The sequence below is a fragment of the Falco cherrug genome, chromosome 3 (genome assembly GCF_023634085.1).
Source record: "Falco cherrug isolate bFalChe1 chromosome 3, bFalChe1.pri, whole genome shotgun sequence".
NCBI lineage: Eukaryota > Metazoa > Chordata > Aves > Falconiformes > Falconidae > Falco > Falco cherrug.
In genome coordinates, this window is record NC_073699.1 from 112,648,257 (window position 1) to 112,664,184 (window position 15,928).

General features: G+C 44.6%; 2 protein-coding genes across 2 annotated transcripts; both read left to right on the plus strand.

Annotated features, from left to right (window-relative positions):
* Positions 1–445: 445 nt before the first annotated feature.
* Positions 446–5,689, plus strand: KIAA2013 (KIAA2013 ortholog). Its single transcript, XM_027802233.2, has 2 exons — positions 446–1,534; positions 2,289–5,689. The coding sequence occupies exons 1-2, from the start codon at positions 556–558 to the stop codon at positions 3,146–3,148; spliced, it is 1,839 nt and encodes a 612-aa protein (XP_027658034.2). The 5' UTR covers positions 446–555; the 3' UTR covers positions 3,149–5,689.
* A 2,828-nt stretch (positions 5,690–8,517) lies between these two features.
* On the plus strand, positions 8,518–14,100 carry LOC102057855 (chymotrypsin-like elastase family member 2A). Its single transcript, XM_027802277.2, has 8 exons — positions 8,518–8,585; positions 9,185–9,273; positions 9,853–9,950; positions 10,946–11,074; positions 11,929–12,065; positions 12,735–12,880; positions 13,017–13,169; positions 13,724–14,100. Exons 1-8 carry the CDS (start codon positions 8,543–8,545, stop codon positions 13,739–13,741), a joined length of 813 nt encoding a protein of 270 aa, XP_027658078.2. The 5' UTR covers positions 8,518–8,542; the 3' UTR covers positions 13,742–14,100.
* Positions 14,101–15,928: the final 1,828 nt, after the last annotated feature.

Genomic DNA, 15,928 nt, shown 5'->3' on the forward strand with positions numbered 1-15,928 from the left:
CTGTGTGGCTTGTTACTATCCTCCAAGAGCCGCCCTGGAGCACAGAACTTTCCGTGGCCCGATGTGCGCGTGTAACCCCATCCCGAGGTGTGCTGCTCTATTTACTGCGCAGGGGAACGAAGTTAGACAGAACACAACCCGCCTTCCCGCACCGGGCGCTGCTGCGGTGACGGGAGTCGACTGCCGCTGGCCTGAGGGAAAGCTCCAGGCCCCAGCCAGCCGGGCAGGAGAGCCCAGAGCCCAGAGCCCAGCCCTGTGCTGAAAAGGGGCTGGCGCCGCGGGCTGCCGCCCCGCCTCGGCCGGCAGCGGGGCAGCAGGGCGCCGGGGGGCCGGGGCCCGCTCGGCAGCGGCGGCGGGGCGGGCCGGGGCTCCCCGCCAGGCACCTCCTCAGGGGCGGTGCGAGCGGGCTGTCGCAAAGCGCCGCAAAGCGCGGCGGAGCTGCCGCACGGCGCGGCGCTTCCGCGATGATGGCGCCGTGAGGGTCGCTGCGCCGGGGCGGGATCGGGGCCGGGGCCGGGGCCGGGGGCCGGGGGCGGGCCTCCCGCGCCGCCCCCCATGTGGCTGCAGCAGCGGCTGAAGGGGCTGCCGGGGCTGCTCTCCAGCAGCTGGGCGCGGCGGCTGCTGCTGCTGCTGGCGCTGCTGCTGGCGGCCTGCTGGTACCTGGGGGCGGGCCGGGCGCGGCGGGGCACGGGGCGGGGGGCCGGGCGGGGGGCCGAGCCCCGCGGCGCCGCCGCCCTCTGCCTGCAGGCGGCCACGGGCGCCTGGCGGGCGCAGGCCGAGCGCGGCGATGCGCTGCCGCTGCCCGAGGATGCGGCCGGGGGCGGCGCGGGGCCGGCGCTGGCGGGTAACGGCTTCCTGCTGCTGGACGCGGCCGCCGGCCGCCTCTGGGTGTCGGCGGCGGGGGCGGGCGGCCCGGCGCTGGCCACCGAGTACCCGGCGCTGGTGCGGCTGAGGGCGCTGGGCGGGCGCGGCGAGGCGCGGGCGGCGCTGGCGGCGCTGCGGGACGGCGCCGTGTGGCGGGTGCGCTGCGTGCAGACGGGGGCCGGGGCGGGCGCCGGCGAGTGCGTGACGGTGCGGGAGGAGGTGGTGGCGCACCGCAGCCGGCCGCACCTTTACCTGCAGCGCATCCGCATCGCCAACCCCACCGAGCGCGTGGCTGCCTTCGAGGCCTCGGCCCCGGCCCCTGCCGTCTCGCCGGGCGGCCGCTTTGCCACCAGCCTGGAGAAGGTGGAGGACCGGCAGTTCCTGCTCTCCTCCGGCCGCCTGCTGCTGGCCGGCAGCCCCAAGGTGGTGCTCATGGTGGTGGCTGCCAAGAAGCTCGTGAGCCGGGTGCAGGTCGCGCCCAAATCCCACTTCGATGAGACCGTGCTCTCTGTGGTGTACACCTCGGAGCCCATCGAGGTCTCTCGGCTGGAGGAGACCTTCAGCAAGCTGAGGGAGTCGGCCAGGAAGGAGATGCTGGAGGTGATGCAGATGCGGGTGGAAGATCTCTTCCAGGAGCACCAACAGACCTGGTCTGACCTCTTCATTTCAGGTAAGGAAGGTGACGTTCCGCTTCCCGAGGGTTGCATTAGAGGGCAGCAGAAAGCTCGGTGTCCTGGCCACTGCAGGGTCTCCGGAGACTCCACTCTTCCCCACGGATTTCTCTTGGCTTCTTGCAGGACAATAAAACAGCGCTCCTGGTTTGAAACCCAGCATGCTTTACGAAAGCAGAGTATTCTTTACTGCATAAAGAAAGTGACAGAGGAATGTTTTGAATCGTAACTCTGGATGTGTTCACTTTCATGTCTTCAGGAACTTCACTGATTTGCCCAGCTTATTGGCTCTGGGGTGGAAATAGAGGTGACCTCTAGTGACAGTATAAAAGCCAGATTTCTTTATGGAACTTAAGGACTGTTCCACATGGATGCTTTGTCTTAAGATTTGAATGGCCTTGTGCAACAGATCAGCTGCCCAAGTAATGTAGAACTTGATATTTTGTAGCCAGCAAAAAGACAGATGTTCCTTTGAGAGATCGTTCTTGCAGGGTCATGGTCACTGCTCCATACGGCTCCTGTATATCAAACTGCCTTTAGTGGGAGCCTGGCTTTCACACTCCCAAGTAGCAGAGAGCGTCCAAGAAAATACAAGGAAACATTTCACTTCAGTGTTTCATAGGCAAAGGTTTCTTAGATGTTACAAAAAGCGCCTGTGTATTGAGCGACGACGTGCACGTTTGGTCTTCTTTTTCTCCTAGTTAGTCATTCATGTGTGCTCCTCTGACTCTTGGTGGTTTTCTTTTGTTACAGGGATTGAAATGAGAAAGATCACAGATTTGCATACACCGTCCAGTGAGACCGTTAACATGACGCTCTACTACGTGCTGTCAAGCATGCCAGCCCCTCTGCTAGATCCACTCATTACTGGGGAGGACAGAGAAAAAATGGAAGCCAGCCTGAACTATGCTGACCACTGCTTCAGTGGCCACGCAACCATGCACGCAGAGAACCTGTGGCCAGCAAAGCTGACCAGTGTCACCCAGATCTTGCAGCTCTCAGACCTGTGGAAGCTAACTCTCCAGAAACGAGGATGCAAGGGTCTTGTGGCAGCTGGAGTCCATGGACTTATGCAGGGAATGGTGCTTAGTTTTGGGGGTCTGCAGTTCACGGAAAACCATCTTCAGTTTCAGGCTGACCCTGAGGTACTTCACAACAGCTATTCCTTACGTGGGATCCATTACAATAAGGACTTGATTAATCTAGCTGTTCTGCTGGATGCTGAAGGAAAGCCCTTCTTGCATGTGTCTGTGAAATTCCAAGACAAGCCAGTTAAACTATACGCATGTGAGGCGGGCTGTATGAATGAGCCTGTGGAGCTGACCTCAGAGGCACGAGGTCATACGTTCCCTGTCATGGTGACTCAACCCATCACACCACTGCTTTATATATCAACAGATTTGATCCACTTGCAGGACCTGAGACACACGCTCCATCTAAAATCTATTCTGGCTCATGAGGAACACATGGCCAAGCAATACCCAGGCTTACCCTTCCTGTTCTGGTTCAGCGTGGCCTCCTTGATCACATTGTTTCACTTGTTTCTGTTCAAACTCATCTACAATGAATATTGTGGGCCAGGAGCCAAGCCGCTTTTCAGGAGTAAGGTATAAGGCTGCTGCTGTCCACCAGGTGTTGTCAACCTGATTTTCTGTCAGCTGTGCCTAGGGAGGTTCTGTCTTGGACTGTGAGGATTTTCAATCTCTCTTGAAACAAGTGATCTGTGACCTTTTCTTGCAAGAAGTAGGATTAGGGCAGGGATTGGAGCAATAGGGCTCACGAACATTAGAAAAGATAAATCCATCATCTATCCTTAAACATTTGTAAGGCTGCAGATCAAGGCAGAGCTTTTCTGTCCTTTTTCCACACACTGGTGTAGGACATAGCTTGTTTTTAAGCCAACAGTTGCAGCTGTGTCACAAGAGGATGTTTCTTGTTATGCAGTACTGGAATGCTTGTGAGAGAGCTGCTATACTTGTCTTTACTACTGTGTGGGAGATGTGTGCCCTTGTCCGCCTGGTCTGAATGTGTGGCATGTCATACAAGAGCACACAAATGCAAGCTGGTGTTCTTAGGTGAAGGTGCTGACTTGTTGGGACTACTGGTAGATGTTCATAGATCTATAGACACTGTGCAGCCCTCAGTCAAACCACGTTTCCCACCGTCGTTTTGGGAAGGCGCTGAGTTAGTGTTTCTCCCATTCAGACAAAATACATAGCCGCACTAAGAAAAGTACTGAGTGCTTTCTACTGTGAGTTGGAGGTTCTGAGTTCAAGCTCTACTGCATCTCACTTTGTAAAGAATTTAAGATTCTTGTTTTGAGCTGCCTTAGAAAACTTAGTTGCTAGTAAAAACTTAGAACAGAATAGACAGTAGATCTAAGTACTAAGAGATCTAAAACTAAGTACTAAGTAGATCTAAAACTAAGAGATTTCTGCTCTTAGTACTGGTACTTTCTGGTTGCGTGTTGATATGGAGTGGAAATGAAAGGCAAGACTGGATTTGCTGTGTGCACTAGCCATGTCGTTCAGAGGCATCCCTCCTTAGGGCTGAATGGAGTCAAATGTAGCTTGTAATTGTTGGGTTTTTTTGAAAAAAGGACATAGTTACTTACATAGAGTTGACAGAGGAAAAGTTCTAGCTTTAGATTGCCCTGTTTCTCCAAATTACAAAAGCAAATTGAATTTTGGATAGCTAAGGTTGGACAGAATGTACTGGACTAAACCTGATGGTACCTAAGAGGCATTTAAACAGTCAGCGATTTTCCTCTCAGCTCACTGGCTTTGTAATGTTGAGCACTGCAGATCAGGGCCACCTGATCCCAAGCAGTTCTGAATACCTGTCATCTGTTTAAAGAATATGAGTGGAAGGTGCTTGTGGCTAGACAGACTAACCTAGGAAAAGATAGGATAGACATGGATATCAAAGACAACTGCAGTCATAAGCCTATGATCATGATCAAAACCTTGGTGCAAAAGGAGGAAGCAGTCAGGAAGTAATTTTAATTATTGTGTACAGCTTTGCCCTGACATGCATCATGAAATGTGTCCTTGAAATAGAAAATTACGTCCTTTTTCACTGCTGTCTGGTTGCCTTTGTCATCTACAAGACTTGCCTTCTGCCTTTTACAAAATGACTTGTTAACCATTACTACAGGTAACTGTCCCTGACACTGTTGCTGAATTCCTGAGAAGCTTCACAGCTACACACCAGGGCTGATGTAACACCTCTTCCTTCCTGATACTGCAAAAAGCCCTGCAGTGTACAGCAAACAAGTCTCTTGCCTTGTCTTAGTTGGACCTACTTAAAATGAAGATAATGCAGAACTTGATTCCAGAAAAAGGGATGAAGTGGAAGCCAGCTGAAGCTCAAAATCTCTAGCCAGTAAGCGAGATCAATGGGGTTGAAATAACACTGTTCCATTAACTGAGTGGGAACATCCCAGTGTCCAAGTGAACTTAGTCCTGCTTTCAGCCTCAGTTTGCACAACACATCTGACAATTTTGCAGCTGAGAACAAGGACCTTTTGAAAGCAACAATCCTTTTGTGCCTTGTTAAGAAAGGAATCTGAGACTTGGAAGGTGTGGTTATTTGAGAGTTTGTTCCAGAAGCTTGTGTAACAGATGTTTCTTTTTCCTGTAAGCTGTTCAGTTCCCTAAGAGTAATCCATTTGGTGAAAATACTTGAACATAAACTGAGTCCTTTGATGATTATTTTTTATTATTATTTTACAGGAAAATAAAGAATGACGATTCCCTTTAGAGAGTTAACTTAACTAGAAAACTTTAGTGTAACTTCCTTTCTGGTAAACATTTTTTAATTTATTGCTTGGGGGGAGGGGGAGGATGTTAATAATTTTGCCTCCATTTCAGTAATAAGCCAGTCAATTTAACCGTGGATTGCTAAGTGCTGGTAACAGATTTTTCAGCCTTTATGATTGTAGAGCACAAAACTGATTTATTGAAATTGTCTTCTGGATTTACACTTGGAAATGTCAATCTGCAGGTTTCCTATCCTAAGCATATTGAGACTTTGTGCATTGATTTGTTTTGGCTGTGGGGGGAGACATCCCACTTTCTAGTGATTTAAAGGTCATTTGGTTTTAAAATACCAAAGCTGTTGTTTCTAAATAAATATCTTTCAGTCTAATCTGATCACTAAAGTGTGGTTGCATTTTTGGATGTTTGGGTTTGGGTCTTTTTTGTCTCTGTTCTCTCCTCTCCTTGCTCCCCGCCCAGTTAAAACATTACAAAATGATACATCTGTGACCAGCATTGACTACAGAAGTGCTTGGATTAAAAGAAGAGTGTCGAAAAATAATACATAAATGGATCTAAGCTTGGAACAGACAATTTGGAAGGCACAGTACGAGACAGAAACACACAAGGTGGTGCTGAGCTCCATTTCCCTGGCTCTGTATAGCCTTGTTCTATTTTGAGGCACGCAGGCCAAGCTTTAGTTTTAAAAACACAGAAACAAATCCAGGGAACAATCAAATAGCAGAGTTAATGGCCATCCAGCAAGTAGTGAATTTGGCACGTTTGGTGCTCCCAGTGAAAAGCTAGGGCAGGATTTAACTTTGAATTTTTCAATAGGTTACTGTCTAGTTACAGATGAAAAATCCCTCAGAAAATCAGATTTCAGCATCTGTTGTTTATCTGCAGACCATTCCACTTATTAATTGGTCTAGCATAGTTACTGCCCTACTGGGGAATAGACTAAAGACAGGAGTGGAGTACATTATACATGGTACACTAAGCACTTTGTGTATTGAAAGAGATGCTAGCTATTACGCCTTTAACAGAACGTACCAGAAGTTCCTGCTTTTTCTTAGTAAAGTTCCATGAGCTGCTTAGTTTCTGTGAAACATCTGGCATAAAGATGGTAAGCGCTTCCAGGATGCTGTTTCCAAGCCACCATGGTATCAGCTGGAGGCTGAGCCTTTTGATGTTCACTTCCAGAAGTCCCAACAGTATGATGCCTACTGAGTCCAAAAAAGATACTTCAGCCTATTTAGACCAGACCTGGAAAAGATGGATAAGCAATTGTTAGATAAAGCAGGAGTGAAACAGAGGGAAGAAAAAAAAAAAAAAAAAAAAAGCTTTGAGACTGTTTTACATTAAATATACTATGATTCTTACAAGTATTCCCCCCACATAAAAAAAGAACTGTTTCAGAATTCCTTTACATTAAAGAAAGGGAAAAAAGAAAGAATAGGGTTTCTCTGTTTACAGTGTGCAAGACAGCAGAAGGTTATATTTGTGAAACCGCAGAAATGTTTAACAGCTAAAGGAAATGCCATGTTTACAAGCACACCATAAAACAATCAAGTTGAAATAGTCACTGAACATCCAACATTTATAATTTTTAGTTGGTATCCAACAAAAATGATAGTGGGATGGAAGTTAAACTGAAAAGCATAGCTTATAAATTCAGACATGAAGAGGAAGAGCCAACTAATTCATGAAGAAAAAAAGTAGAATCTCAATTCTGCACTCATTTAATCCTGATCTGTGCTTTTGTCAGATAATAAATACAAGATGCCAGAACAGAGTTTGCTTGATTTCATTTGAAATTCAGAATGCAGCTTTCCCAAATGCTATTGTTTGGGTAGGATAATACATTCTTGAGAAGAAGACAAAACAGAAAAGCATTATATATTTCTGCCTTCCACATGTGTGCTCCAGGCGTCTTGCATCTGAATCAGTACCTACTGCTGAATGGAAGCTATGAAAATCTGGGATTTTGCTGCTTATTAATACTGACATTAAACAATAGATTTATTCAGCTTTTTTAAAAACTGGTTTTGGTCTGTATGTACAATGCAACTCTCATTACAAATGTACCTTTACGATATTTGTTCCATTCTAGTAAGTTTGCTCCCTATGCATGAGCTGGCTTATGGGATAGAGATGTTTGGGTTTTAAATAAGCAGTAACAGGTTTTCAGGTGAGGGGTAGGCAGATGGAGATGTGACAAAGGATTGAAAATTCCCATAGTAGAAGAAAAAAACCAGGAAGAGACACAAGGATGTGTTGATACCAACTCACCAGCCTCAAATGTCCAGTAATGAATCAGGACACTTTCTGTTGTGGCAGTAGCTCTGTAGTGGTCTAAATGCCTGCTCTTGCCTCGTTTGTCCTATTAGGGAAAATGGTTTACCATTTTTCATTAACAAGCTCACATTACATTATACCACAGGTCAGCATGCTGATTTGGGGTGTAAAAATGCTCATTTGCAATGCTACAGGAACCCTATTTATTCCAGGGATGTGCTACTGATCTAACAGTTAAAGGCAAATAGGAAAGAAATGAAGTCTGGCTCACTGTGCTACATCAGTGTTTCTCCAATATCATGGACAGCTGGTTCTTCGTATTGGCCAAAACATCTTCCACTTCAAAGCGATTAACAGTTTGTTTTGTTGAGAAGTATGGCATGCTAAACTCGGGCAACTTGATCTAGAAAAGAAGATACAGGTTTTCAGTGAGTACAAAGTGGTAGTTGCCATGCAGTCATAAAGCAAACCAGAACAAAATAAAATTTCAAGCGATCATAGAATCATACAATAATTAAGGTTGAAGTAGGCCTCCAGAGATCATCTAATCCAGCCCCGCTAACATGTCTGAATCTATCCCTGTCTGAATATGTCAGACACTGTTACTGCTGATGTCCCACCAAGTGTTAGAATAGTTAATTTAACATTTTCCTTCTGAAAACACCTTTGTGATGAACTTTCAAGGCAATGGGAAAACAAACATCTGCTATCAATAACATGCATCTGAATTGGAATTTTTTTAAACAAGTTGTTTGTATAGCCTGGATCCAAGGTCTGTGTAAACTGGGGGTTTTTAGCAACTTGTGCATATAAAAATTTATCCCACAATTACACAAGTTTTCCACTGGTATCAGAATAGCACTGCATTTTAAGTCACGTATCTCGGAGATAAACGGTAACATATAAAATGGCTCACAGAGCAGAGCCTGCAGCATACAGCTAATCGGCATCATGCTTGGAGTCCTCTTTGCTGTGTTGAGTCTGGCAGCCGCAGGTATGTAATTCAATTTCAGCATTAATTTTAAAAGAAAAATGGACTAAAATCTAACAGAAAAATCCTTTTTTAGGGAAATTAGACATTCTGCAAGAAAGCAGAAGGAGATACAACATAGGCAGTTAATTTAAAAGTTCTCTCCAAACAGTCTAGGTGCTGTGCTGTTCTGTTCCTATTGCAGGGGCTGGGTTAGCACTGCTGCTCTCAGCCTTTAGCACGTTCAAAGTTATTTCATTTGAATACACTGGAAGAGTTAATCCACATCAAATTGTTGCATTGGCTAAGAGCTGCATCTCAGCTGACACATTTTGAATTGGGTTAAGCCAACCTGATTTGATTATCTGTCAGAAAAATGAAACTGTTCAAAAACAGGCTTTATATAACATTGGTCAGTTTTGACTGATGGCTCTGTCTTCACTTGTACCGTGTTAAATCACAGCCTATACTTGTACCTTGCAAGGTTCTGTGCAAACACAGTCTATTTAAAAATAAACAAACCATCTCCAGTCTATTTAAAAATAAACAAACCATCTCTTGTACAGACATTTTTTAAAACCTCTTACTTTTAAAACACACATCCTATCTCTTATGTCTTCTAGCCTTTGGCTGTGGGGTTCCTGCCTACCCCCCCCTTGTCTCTAGAGTTGTTGGAGGGGAAGCTGCAAGACCGTTCAGCTGGCCCTGGCAGGTTGGTAATTCCGTGCTTTCTCTGGGACAATTTGGGTTGTGCTGCCTTCACGCAATGTGGCCGAGCAAAACCAGGTCTTACATTTCATTTGATGCACCTTGCCTGTCATGTCTTAGGCTTTGAATATTACATTCTGAGCAATCCCACATTTTCCAAGCTTTTTAAGAAAGCTCTGAATGTGTCACCTTTTTGCTGTTATGCAGGCTTTCAGGCTTTTGCAGTAGGCCTGGGCACCGTCGCATATTTAAGCAAGACGACTGCGAAATTCAGCGGAGCATAACAATGCCTGCTGGAGCATAGCTGTATGTAGAGTTTAAAAATACATTTCTGAAGCAAATAAAATGCTCTCTTTTGGCTAGGATTAGTGAGAGCTTTGCAAGAAACAGCATTAAAAAAAAACCAAACAACCAAGCTTTTGGATGACAGGAACCTTTTCTGTGGCCAGAAGCTGGAAACTTGCTGCTTACAAGCCTCTCACCATCTTCCAGCAGCAAGTGGTGTTCAGAGTGCAGGAAGAAAGTGCAACAATGCAAAGTCATTAAGCAAAAATCTGAGTCTTATTTGATACACTGGTCCTAGGCCTCCCTTCAATACAGTTCCAATGGCAAATGGTATCACACCTGCGGAGGAACCCTCATTGCAACCAACTGGGTGATGACTGCTGCACACTGCATCAGGTAAATAACGGAATGACACGTCTGTACCCAGGGAGCAGTGCATGGCTGGAGACAGATGAGGCAAAACCCTATTAATGCCAGTTCTCCCTTTCCCAGTTAAGAGCTCCTAGTCTGACATCATATCTTTTGATTATAACTAATAGATTAGAAGAATTACACCTTTTCATTTTCTTATAAAAGTAGAGGGGACAAACACCGCCCCCCCCCCCCCCCTACAATTACCTGGATCATATACTCTTCATTTTCTGTAAATAACTACAAACACCATTATGTCTTCAAGTTGCTATTAAAATTCAGCAGTGTTGCTTGTTCCTATAACATATGTGGCAGAGATTCACAGATTAACTAATCAATCCACTGCCTGAAGAAATAATCATAAGTGTAATAAATATACCAGTCATTTTCAGTAAGGTCTTCCTGTTATGGGGCAGTATAACAAAGAAACGATCAGGTACAGCTGTGCCCTTTCATCATCAAAACTGCTTCCACAGACAATCCCATTTTGGTTTGGTAGTGTATGTCTTTGAATATGTACACACAGTTCTTGGTTATCATAACGCTAAGCTGTAGAAAATATCATAATATGAAATACGAGGGATTGGCTGTGAGTTGTTATTATGAGTCCTACATATTATATCTATCACAGTTGTTTATCAGTAAAGCTGTTTATGACTGTCAAAAAAGCAGCCCAAATTATTTACTTCATTGAAGAATAAGAGCTGAATCCTGCAAAGACTGGAGGCATCTTCAGTTTGTAAATGAAGCCTTAAGCAGGAGTTGACAAGATAGCTTGGAGATGAAATTATTAAGCCTAGCACATGATGCTTTGTCCTTAGCAAATCTGTCAGATGTTGGCTCAGCTCCAGACAAATCATGCATGTGATGTGAGATTACAGTCTTAAGGATATGCTTACTGAATACCTCGGGTGGCAAAGATGCAGATGCCTAAGCAGCAAGCCAGCAGCTGCATAACTGTTAGTCCTTTTCTTGCCCAGTCCTTCTAGGAACTATCGAGTATTTCTTGGAAAATACAACCTAGCAGCTGCGGAAGAAGGATCAATTGCACTTCCTCCAGAAAAAATAATTGTCAATGAGAACTGGAATCCACGGAAAGTTGCAAACGGGTAAGCTGGTGGCAAGTATTATTTCAGTTATTAGATGCAGGACAAAAATCAAACTAGCTGAATCCCACCCACCTTGAGCTGTGGGAGCCAAATGCATAAAACTCCTGTTACAGCTGGCAGTAGTACTTCTATAAATGTTTGCTCATAGATAAGAGCTGAAGCTCAGTTTGTGCCTTTCCCCCTCAAGACAAAGAACTTTCAGTATTAATTGCTTACTGATTAACTGTGTTTTCAGATGCCGTTTTGCATGTTCATGCTTAGGTGGGAAGCTGTTCTATGCAATGAGTTCTTTTCTACACCAGAAGGGAATTAATTCATTTACACAACACTCTTTGAAGCCCTCCTACGAACAGCATAAACACAGAGTGTTATTGAGCAGTGGTATTAATATCTTTGTTGCTGGAGGCCTCCTATGTCCTGCTGCAGGCTAAGGGCATTAGCAAAGAAACCCCCTCAGTCTCCAGGTCCTTAGAGTTAGCCCTAACATATGCTTGGTTTTGGTGAAAAGAACCTATCAAAGGCAATTTCCAGAAAGCTGCCAGCAGGACCAGTTCAGCCCACTGAATTGCCAAGCTGCTGATGGCAGGTGGGAAGTGCACAGCAATTTCCAGAAACCCCAGCAGACAATTCTGCAGGGAATAGTGTTCCAGTCCATGGATTTCCCCGTTGCTTTGAGAGTGGAGGAATCTTTACTGCTTATGTGCTGGCCTCCTTGCTCCCCTGCATCTCTTTTGAATAGGTCAAGTGCTGTATAACTGCTAAGTATTCATGCTACTGCGTCTCAATCTGTTTGCAAACCTCTTCATCTCTTCCCTTTCTCTTCCCCACTCTCAAATGCGTGCATATGACCACAGGTATGACATTGCTTTGATCAAGCTCACTGAACACGTCACCTTAAGCAACCACATTCAGCTGGCCTGCCTCCCCCCTGCACAAAGCATCCTGTCATCCAACGCTGCCTGCTACGTGACAGGATGGGGAAGACTGCAGAGTAAGTACCTGGACTTTTGCAAAATTGTGCAACAAAATCCTTGAGCACTGCATTCTCCTTTGAGACTGATGGGAAAAAGGATGTTGATGGTGCTCAAGATCCCCTCAGCCTCAGTGTAGTGAGTAGTTTATCAGGTCCCAATCACTCCCACAGTATGATTTTTCTCTGCCTTTCAAGTTTATTTTGCTTGTAATGGGACTAGGATGCACCAGAGGGCCCTGTACTAACCTTTATAGAGACTGGTCAGCTTGCTAATGCTAACATCGCCTGCTGAATAACTGCAAAGACATATAGGGGAATAGATAGAAAGAGAGGAACATCTCAGAGACTTCAGCAGAAGTGCCAGCTCGGCTCAAGAGGCAATTCCTCGAATAAGTAACATTTTTTTGCAAATTCCTGAACAAAGAGCAGCCCTTCATTTCTGTAACAACGAGACATTTTTAAATTGAACGCAAATGATTAGTAAGTTAAAGCCTTTTTTTTTTTTTAATTATATAAAATAATGGAGCTAAGGAATGGATTATACAGCTTCTCCTTTAATATGTCCCCTATGGAGTTTCTTACCTAGAGGAATAATACCCAGATCCTAGGAGGAACTTAACAATGCAGTTTTGTTCTTTCTTCAGTGCCAGCTGGTACCATGACTCCTCTGTTTCTATTCCCTCCCAGCAAACGGACCTCTTCCAGACGACCTGCAGCAAGCCCTTTTGCTGGTGGTGGATTATGCCACTTGTTCCCAGCCCAGCTGGTGGGGAAGCACAGTGAAACGCACCATGGTTTGCGCTGGTGGGGATGGAGTCACCTCCAGTTGTAATGTGAGTCCAGACAACACCACTCTTAGGGCTTGGCTTCAGATACAAAGAGGCCTGATGGGAAGGAAAGCATAAAAAAACTCAAGGAAAAGCTATTCACACTACAACTGCCATTAACTGTGTTCCCCCTTCCCGCCAGGGCGACTCTGGTGGCCCACTGAACTGCCAAGCTGCTGATGGCAAGTGGGAAGTGCATGGCATCGTCAGCTTTGGCTCTGCTCTTGGCTGCAACTATTACCACAAGCCTTCTGTCTTCACTCGGGTCTCTGCCTACAACAGCTGGATCCAGCAGGTAAGGCGCCAGGTATTGCTGCTGGAGCATACGGACACTTGGCTGCTTCTGAGGTTCTCCCTGACTGAGATTTCTGCCATCTGCTCAGGGAGCTGCATCACTTTTGATTCAAATGCTGCTTTGCATACAAGTAACCTCTGTAGAAAAGCCCTTACCTGTGCAACAGCAGTCTCTGCAGCAAAAATAAAGTATCCGCTTCTTAAATAGTTATCTAAATTATTTTCACTTTTAAATAAATCTTCATGTTTAGGAATGCATTCACCCTTTATACTGCTAGAGCTATATCTATAGTCAAAAAGATTTTACTGGTATGACTTCAGAGGTGATTACTCAAATTTGTATTCATCAGTAACACCGACTGTTGCATCCTAGAAGGCAGCACATGATGCTCAAGTCTGGAACATCAATTATTTTTTAATATAAACTTTAATCTAAAGAGTGACTGAGAAGCAAAAATCTTTTTTCGGTTATTTAAATCCTGCATCTCAGAACATATACTATTCACAAATGCCTGGGTCTCAAAATCCAGTTTTTCCCGTTTTACATTTTTGTAGGTTATGGCAACCAACTGATTCAAAGAGAACTGGATGATAGATGCCACAAAGGAAAACAGTTTGAATAAAGTCATAATCATGACATCTTTGATCAAAAAGAGCGGGGGAATTATGCTTTTAACAACACAAGTGTAATACCTAACCATACTGCAATAAACACTATTTTTTGCAAGATGAAAGAAAAACATGTGTCCCTGTCACTTCTTCCCGTGTATTGTCAAGACCTGAGCCTGTAATTAGTGATAATGCGGGAGACCTTTTACAGCCTTTCCCCTGCCTTGGGCTGGAGCTTGCTACCCTCACCTGGGGGAGATGTGAGCCTGCTGTGAAGAGGCTGGGCAGCAGGAAGAGTTGGTGAGCCACAGGAACAGCTTGGGGGGCAGGGGGTGAAGAAAGCGAGGCGCTGGCAGGGCTGCAGGCAGGCAGCTGTCGGGACCCCCGAGCCTGGCGCGCCAGGGCAAGCAGTGGCCATGCCCAGCGGGAAGGCAGCCCAGGCGCAAGCAGGTCCACGCAGGTGAGTGTGGGAGCGCTCCAAAATGCTTTTTACAGAGAGGTTTTTAACACCCTGTAATCTTGGGATCTAGCAAGGGGAAGGGTAATATCCAGCAGCCCGTGTCGGCAGCAACTCTGCAGACCTGTCTCCTTCGTGTCTCCGCTGCTCATTTTTAAGCCACGCGTACGCCAGGTGAAGATCTCTGAACAGATAAATGGGGATTTTTTTGCAAAGCAAAAGCAGAATCACCATCTCCTAGCCTGGTACTAAATTAAAGCCCCTATTTATATTTCTTTCATTGTAATAAAAGGTAGGCACTATAAAATTGGGGTGGATTTTTGTCATGTTTTACTTCTCCTTCCTGGCACATATTTAGGTGGATTCAAGAGTAAAATGACAATTAAAAATGGAGGACAAATGACTCAAAGGTAAAGCAGTAGACCGAGTAAGGAAAAGATTGGAAGTTCGTTGTGAGAACAGAAATGCATCTGAGTTCGGAGATAAATTTTTCTGGGTTTGCGGTTCATTTCAGTCAGACATCTTGCAGTTGTTACCTTTCAATTGAAAATAAATACATATATATTTTATTAAGCATAAATTTATTAAATAGATAAGAAAAAACATGGCTGTTTATCATCTTTGGGGACTGTACTTTTATTACTTTTTTTCTGCATTACAACCATTGACCGCCATTCTGCTGCGAAGAGCTCAGCAGGAACTTGTTTTACCTAATACCACCCTCTGCTGAGAAATAGCAGGCTTTATTGTGTTTTCATTTATCTTATTAAAAATGGAATTTCACCCATCTGAAATAGCAGGGGATCTGAGGAGGGCTTTTTTCAGTCACCTCTACTATGCAGAGGAAAAGAAAAAAAGGAGAAAAAAACCCGACAGAGCTGAATGGACTGATCAGCAACCAAATGCCCTTGTTTTTTCTTTGACAGTGGAAATAAGGGTTGCCCAGTTGTTCAGGAGCCGCCAGATTCAGCATAACATCCTGAGTTGTCTTCATGAGTATAATTAACATAAGATTGTAAATGATTGATTAATAGTTCTGAAAATGAAAATCGTTAGAGAGGTTACTTTGCTGTATGGAACATGGATGTCAACTACGGGCAGCGTGAAAGAGACGGATGGAAAAGGTAATCATGAAGCTCAGTCAGTAAAAATGGGATATGCATATGCTTCTGTAAAAACTGAAACAACACTGAAATCTGATTCATTTTCCTTTTGAAATATTTAGACAATATTGTGGAAATGTCTGAGCTCATTTGAACATATCAATGCAAATTATTAATCATCTGGAAATTCCTATTAAGAACAAAATCAAGAAGTTTTATTAAAAAAATTCAACAGTTCCAGTTTGTGATCACTGGAATAAGGTACCCATCTTTTAATGGGCTTCCTTAAGATTTAGATAGAAGTACCACAGAGAATAAAACGTATAGCAAATGATTTTATCAGTCCTAATACAGAAAAAACGTATGATTTAATTCATGTGTTTTTGCAGCTCTGAGTGTGTCATGGAAACGGTCTCTTTACTACACCTTTTATTCTAAAATTAAATGTCAGGTGGAACAAATAAAATAAGTCTTTCAATAACATTCAGCTAATGTGTGTTCCCTGTACTTTGTTTTAGGATGCATATGAATTGTTAAATATCACTAGTAGCTCCAGTTACATTTTCGGGAGCTGCAAGAAACATCCCAGGG